The sequence below is a fragment of the Myotis davidii genome, unplaced genomic scaffold (assembly GCF_000327345.1).
Source record: "Myotis davidii unplaced genomic scaffold, ASM32734v1 scaffold898, whole genome shotgun sequence".
Lineage (NCBI taxonomy): Eukaryota > Metazoa > Chordata > Mammalia > Chiroptera > Vespertilionidae > Myotis > Myotis davidii.
The window spans coordinates 364,862-372,680 of NW_006289504.1; the positions used below are offsets into that span (position 1 = coordinate 364,862).

At 43.6% G+C, this 7,819-nt stretch overlaps 1 protein-coding gene across 1 annotated transcript in view; it reads right to left on the minus strand.

Annotated features, from left to right (window-relative positions):
* Positions 1 to 5,080: 5,080 nt before the first annotated feature.
* PDE8A (phosphodiesterase 8A) overlaps positions 5,081 to 7,819 on the minus strand; it is a 90,556-nt gene continuing 87,817 nt past the window's right edge. The window contains 1 exon segment of the mRNA XM_015562792.1: positions 5,081 to 5,444. Within this exon segment, the coding sequence (XP_015418278.1) occupies position 5,444 (1 nt within the window). The 3' untranslated portion in view covers positions 5,081 to 5,443.

Genomic DNA, 7,819 nt, shown 5'->3' on the forward strand with positions numbered 1-7,819 from the left:
TCACAAGATGGCTGCGCCCACAGTGGAGGCGGGGTTCCTGTAATGAGTGATCAGCAGGGACCTGAGGCAGCGGGGGACCTGAGGCCACACCCCCAGACCGGCAGGGCTTGATGGCGGACTTCAGGCCGCGCCCCCTGCCTGACGGGGCTTGACGGGGGACCTCAGGTTGCACCCCCCACCCCAGCGCTGGTCTGGGGGACCTCAGGCCACGACCCCTGCCCCAGCACCAGCCTGGAGGACCTGAGGGTGTGCCGGGGGACCTGAGGCTGCGCCCCCCACCTGGTGGGGCTTGACGGGGGTGGGGCTCGCCAGGGCTGGGTCTCACGTGATTTCGAAGTGCACACAGGTGTACCGGGACTTGACTCTGAGTCCCATGGCATGCCCCAGACTGACAGGAGGAAGGTTTTCATATACATTTTACTAATTTTCTTTCATCTCTGACCCTGCTATTATAGAGTAAGGGCAAATAGCAATATTAAAATGTTTCCTCTAATTCCCTTTTTATGTGCACGAATTTTGTACACCGGGCCACTAGTGTTGAATAAGAGTGGACATCCTTATCTTGTTCCTGATCTTAGAAGAAAAGCTTTCAGTGTTCCACCATTGAGTATGATATTAGATGAGGGTTTATCATACGTGGCCTTTATTATATTGAGGTACTTTCCTTCTATTCCTATTTTATTGAGTGTTTTAATCATAAATAGCTGTGGAGTCTTATCAGATGTTTTTTCTGCATCTGTTGATAAGATCATAGGATTTTTATTCTTCTTTTGTTAGTGTGGTGTGTTACATTAATTGATTTGTGTATTTTGAACCATCCTTTGCCCCTGGAATGAACCCCGCTTGATTGTGATGTATTATTTTTTTGATGTACTGTTGTATTTGATTTTGCTAGTATTTGGTTTAGGATTTTTAAAAAAATATATTTTATTGATTTTTTACAGAGAGGAAGGGAGAGGGATAGAGAGTTAGAAACATCAATGAGAGCGAAACATCGATCAGCTGCCTCCTACACCCCCCTACTGGGGATGTGCCCCGCAACCCAGGCATGTCTCCTGATCAGGAATCAAACCGAGGACCTTTTGGTTTATGAGTCAGCGCTCAACCACTGAGCCACACCGGCCAGGGCTGTTTATGGGTTTTTAGAGAGAGTGGAAGGGAGGGACAGGGAGAGAGAGAAACATCCATGCGAGAGAGACACATTGATTGGTTGCCTCTCGCTCCTGCCCCGCCCGGGAGGGACCGAGCCTGCAACCGAGGTCCGTGTCCTTGACTGAGAATCGACCCCGCCACCCTTCAGTCCTCACTGGTGACACCATCTGGTCCTGGACTTTATTTTTTGGAAGGTTTTTGATGGTTGTTTCAATTTCCTCACTACTGATCGGTCTATTTAGATATTCTAGTTCTTCATGATTTAGACCAGGAAGGTTATATAATTCTAGGAACTTACTGAATTTGGTGGCATATAGTCCTTCATAATATTCTAGTACGATCCTTTGTATAACTGTGATGTGACTTCTCTCTCATTTCTGATTTTGTTTCTATGGGTCTTTTCCCTTTTTTCCTTAGTTGAGTCCAGCCAGTTGACATCTGTCGGTCTCCCTCACTCTTTAGCTGTGATGTGTGGTACATGTATTAGTTGTCACTATGTTACAAATTACCCCAAATTTACTGGATAAAACAACATCCACTGTCTTGCAGTGTCTGTCTCCGGTTTTCTCTTTAGGATGGAATCAAAGTGCCTATTGAGCTGTGGTCTCGTCTGTGAACAGCACCCCGAGTGGGTGCTGGCCGCAGGATTTGGCGCCACGGCGGCCATGGGCGGGGGCTACCTCACTTCCATGCCACGTGGGCGTCTGCTGGGGACAGCTCACAGTATGGCAGCTTGCTTCATCCGAGCAAACAAATAGGAACAACAGAGTGTGAGCGAGATTGATACCATGATCTGTAAAGGGTTGAATAGTGTCCCCCACAATTCAGATACCCGGAACCCCAGCACGTGAACTACGTGTTAACAGGGTCTTTCAGATGTAACTAGTTAGGGATTGTGAAATGAAATCACAGACTCGGAGCAGAGCGAGCCCTGAATGACTAGTGGCCCCAAGAAGAGGAGAGGTCAGACACGCACAGAGGGCCCCACGAGGGGAGGGAGGGAGGACACTGGCAGTGGCTGCGAGCTGGGAGGGAGGCATGGGGTGGTTCTCCCTCAGAGGCTACAAGGAATGAGCCTGTTGGCACTTTAATTTCAGTTCCTGGCCCCAGAATTATGAGGAAATGGATTCGTTTTCAGCCACCAGCGTGTGGTCATTTGTCATGGCAGCCCTAGGAGATGAACCCCTGCCTTTTGGAGCCACTTCTGGGATGTGACACTTCACCATGTTCTTGGTTCAGTCACTTGTGAATTCCAGGAGGCAGGGTCACTGGCAGCCGTTTTGAAACTGTCTAGTTACTATACTCTAAGGCCACAATTTCATTGTTTGTTTTTCTTTTTAACAACTTCACTTAACATACAGTTCACCCGTTTAGAATTTACAACTCAGTATTTTTCAGTATGTTCATAGGGGTGTGCATTTATCACCACAATGTAGGGCATTTTTGTCCTCTCGCCCCCACTCCCAAATAAAACCCTGTGTCTAGTAGCTGTCATTCCCTGTTTTGTAGCCCTAGGCAATCAGGTACCGTCTGTCTGGAGGAAGGCAGAAAATCATATCACAGTGGTTTGTGGTCCTCCAAAGCTTAACCCTACATGACAAAATTGAAAATTTTTTTTCAATTACTGTTGACATTCAGTATGATATTACTTCCAGGTGTACACCATAGTACTTAAATATTTCTGTACCTTACGATGTGATCCCCTAAGAAGTCTAGTACCCACCTGACACCACCCATCGTTATTCCAATATTATTATTGTTGGAGGGTATTTTTAAATAATAATATTGGAATCCTCGTTAGGGTATTTTTTCCATTGATTTATAGACAGAGTGGTGTTAGGGTATTTTTTCCATTTATAGACAGAGTGGGAGGAAGGAGGGGTGGGAAGAACCCTGATGTGAGAGACACAGTGATTGGTTGCTCCCCCACATGCCCTTACTAGGCTGGGAACCTGCAACCAAAGTCCGTGCCCTTGACTGGGAATCAAGCCCACGGCCCTTCAGTGCAGGGGCTGACGCTCTAACCACTCACTGAGCCATTGGCCAGGGCTATTACAGTATTATTGACTTTATTCCCTGCCAGTTTGTACTCAAATCCCCCCACCCCTTTCAGTTAGTCGCCCGCCCTCATCCCATCTGGCAGCCATCAGTTAGTTCTCTGCATCTATGAGTTTATTTTTTAGATTCCACATGTAAGTGCAATCCTGTGATATTCATCTTTCTCTGTGTGATTTATTTCACCGAGTGTAATACCCTCTAGGTCCACCCATGTTGTTGCAAATGGCAGCTTAGTTCCTTCTTATGGCCGAGTCGTATTCTCTCATGTGTACACACACACCACATCATTCTTATCCATCCAGCCATCAGTGCACACTTAGGTTGCGTCCTTGTTTTGGCTGTTGTAAATGCGCTGCAGTGAACATAGGAGAACATGTGTCTTTTCAAATTAGTGTTTTGAATTTCTTGGAATAAATAACCCAGAAGTAGAAATGCTGGGTCATAAGGTTATTCTGTTTTTAATTTTCTGAAGGCGCCTCCACGTTGTTTTCCTTGGTGGAGGCACCAATTTGCTATTCCATCCCTGGTGCACAAGGGTCCCCCTTTCTCCACATCCTCTTTTTGTTCCTTTGACAATTTCCCTGAACTTGTAAGTAATCATATTGAAGGTCTAATCTATAATACACAACACTCTTTTAGGATAAGCTGAACATTTACCTTATCCTACTTTGGATACCTGCTCCTCCTACTCCTGATTACGCTTCAGTTATTTTCCCCACACAATATCCTTTTAGCTTGGCCCATGTGCTTACACCCATCTCTCCATTTACCACTGGTTTCTGTAACCAGCTCTTCTTTCTGGACTCACTTCATACATCTTTTGGCATTTCTCCCCACAGGGCCTGTGAGTAATGAGCTGTGTATGCATGGCTGGAATTGCGTTTATCTTACCTTCTCTCAGAGTGCTAGCTCAGTTAGGTATATAAATCTAGGCTGACCATCTCCTTCAGGATTTTGAAAACGTTACTTTGTCTTCTGCAGATGAGATGTCTGCTGGCAGTCTAACACTAGTTCCTTGACAGTGGAATGAACAAGGTCTTTTCTCACAGCTTCAGGTTATGCTCTGAACTCAGGGTGTCAGGTGGGTTTATTGATCCCTTTAAATCTGAGGAGCTACTTCTGGGAAATCTGAGGGCCTGTTAGGTTTCCTGTGGGTGGTGCATGTCCATATGTATTCTCCCCTTTTGGAAATGTGTCATCTATTTTAACTTTCCTCGTATTTCCATTTTTAATCTCTCCCTGCTGCATGCTGACTACCTTAAGCCTTCCGATTCACTGGTTCTGTGCTTAGTAAAATCTCATCTTCTGTTAAACCTGTAAAGGTGTGTTTGTTTTGATGATGATGCTCTTCAAATCTAGAATGTCTATCTGGTCCTTTGTGAAATCTCCCTGTTATTCTGTAAACTCCGTTGGCTTACCTTGAGGTTTCTATTGCTTCTTTCCTCTCTTCACGTATGTGGTGCAGATTCCAGACAGCGACTGACTGCTCTCACCTCGCCGTGGCCGGTTCCTTGTGGGAGTCATTCCCTAGCACCTGGAGGAGGAGGGGAGGGCCTTCCCACCTCAGCCTACAATTACCAACAGGAAGAAGGGTCTTTCTTTCCATAGACAGAGAGACCCCTGCGGGGTGGGCCCTGTCATCTCTCCTGGATGCTTAATATCCATGTAGTTTCTGAGAATTTTTCAACATATTCATGACCTTTGTGAACCTGACGTAGTCACTAAACTATTAATCTTTATGTCAATAAAGGAGTCTTCTTCATTCAGAGAGCGAAAAAGATGAAATATTGTCAGTCTTATAAAACACCAAAGAAAAGGTGACACATGAATTCTTACAAATAGTTTAATTTCATTTTTATCTTGGAAAAGCAATGTAAGTTTAAAATGAAATAACAAGTACTTTGATATGTCATCATTTTTTATGGTACTACATTTATTGAAAGTGTGAAGATACAGAACCTTTATAAATATCTAGAATTAAAAATTACCTATGAAGATAAAAACAGATTCGTTTTAAAAAGTCAATTTAGTAAATATTCTGTTTGCTATGTTTCTATGACAATATTTGGTATAAACACTACAAAATAAGGCAAACTTCTGGAAAAAGTCATTAATAAAATTTTATGAAAAAGTGTTCAATCCTAATTTCTTTTAATTTGTAGAATCACTGGCAAAGTACATCAGGCGAGTAGAGCAGTTTCAGAGGTCCAGTTTCAGACAGAAGGAGCCTTCTCCTGTAAAAACAGCGTTTCCTGATTAGCATAAATTGGATAAAAATTTCACACGTACAAGTATCTCTATAGGGCCCTGGTGGAGCATCATCCTGACACCAAAAGGTTGCAGGTCTGATTCCGTGTTGGGGTGCGTATGGTGAAGGCAACCAACAGATGTTTCTCTTCCTCCCTAAAATCAGTAAGCATGTGAAAATAAGTATACATTAAATATTACATATTTAATGAATATGAATCATGTAAGTTTGGTCATACCATTTAAAGTTGGCTTTGAAGTATTTTTAAACTCTTAGAAAGTATTGAAGTTGTAATAAACACTTCAATAATTGATACTAGTAATCCACCTCAAAATTTGTGGTTAAAGTAACCATCAGTAGCTTCTATGATGTGGAACACGGTTAGAATGCCATAAGGTGTTCTCAGTGCTCAACCCTGTGAGAAACTGTTTGCCACACACAGGATTTCACGGTAAGTTTGAGAGGTTTTCAGTTCCTCTACAAGTTTCACCTTGACCTTTGCCTGCTTCACCCTTCTCCTTCACAACCAACCACCTTGACCCACCTCAACCTTGAACATCATGTGCATAACCTTTACCTGTCCACACCCTTCATCTTTGCGCCCTTCACCAACTTCACTCTTGCTTTGAATTTCACCTTCAATTTCAACACCTTCACCCTCACCAGGTTTCTATTCACCTTGACCCCCGTCACCTCAACTTTCACTGCCTTCACTACCTTCATCTCAATTTGAAATTAATTACTTTCCCTTCACTGATGCAACATTCACTACCTTCACCTTGAAGAACTTTACCAGTTTCACCACCTACACACTCCCTTTGACTTCATCATCTTCAACACATCTTTACACATGTAACCTTTACCCACCTCAACAGAAACCAACTTCCCTCACCATCTTCACTTTCATAACCTTCACCATCTTCATCCTCACCCTCACCTTGAACTTCACCATTCCCTTGACCTGCACCACTGTTACCCGCATTTCACTACTTTTACCGCCTTCATTTTGCATATCAATTTCACCACCTCCCACCATTTTCACCATCTACACTTTACCTTCAGCACCTTCACCTTCATCATCTTTACCCTCTGAATTCACCACCTTCATCTGATTTCTTCCCTGATGCCACCTATATCTTCACCTTGATCATTTCACCACCATCACCTTCCACCACAATTTTACTATTGTCACTACCTTCATCCTCACTTTGAATTCATATTCACCACCTTCTATCGTTTCCACCTGCTACTTGATCAGTGGTTCTCAACCTTCCTAATGCCGTGACCCTTTAATACAGTTCCTCATGTTGTGGTGACCCCCAACCATAAAATTATTTTCGTTGCTACTTCATAACTGTCATTTTGCTACTGTTATGAATCGTCATGTAAATATTGATATGCAGGATGTATTTTCATTGTTACACATTGAACATAATTAAAGCATAGTGATTCATCACAAAAACAATATGTAATGATATATGTGATTTCCGATGGTCTTAGGCGACCCCTGTGAAAGGGTTGTTCGACCCCAAGAGGGGTCGCGACCCACAGGTTGAGAAACGCTGTACTTGATCTTCTGCCTTCCCTTTCACTAACCTCCTTCACTGCTGCAACCTTCCTCTTGACACTACCTTCACACTCGTCCTTATCCATGGCAACCTTTGTTGCACTTGACTTTCACCACCTTTGCCCTCACTTTGAACTTAACCACTTTCACCGTGGCCTTACCACCTTCTCCTTTTTACCACCTACATTTTCACCGTGGCCACTTCACATTGACCTTCAACCACCCCTTCACTGGCAAAGTTCACCTTCACTACCTGCCCCTTGAGATTCCCCACCACTGCCTCCTTCGTCTGACCTGCACCACTTTACCCCACCTCGTCCACTGTTGCCACCTTCAACATCACATTCACTACCTCTACCTTCATCCTCAACTTCACTATCTCCTCTTCCTTCACCTTTACCTGTATCACCTTTACTTCCTCACTTTTTTTTTAAATAAATCTTTATTGTTCAGATTATTACAGTTGTTCCTCTCCCACCCCTCCCATAGCTCCCCTCTGCCCTTACCACCCACACTGTCCTCATCCATAGGTGTACCATTTTTGTCCAGTCTCTTCCCACACCTCTTTCCCCCCCGAAAATGGTCAGTCCACTCCCTTTCTATGCCCCTGATTCTATTATATTCACCAGTTTACTCTGTTCATCAGATTTTTTATTCACTTGATTTTTAGATTCACTTGTTGATAGATGCGTATTTGCTCTTCATATTTTGTATCTTTACCTTTTTCTTCCTCTTCCTCTTCTTAAAGGATACCTTTCAGCATTTCATATAATCCTGTTTTGGTGGTGATGAAA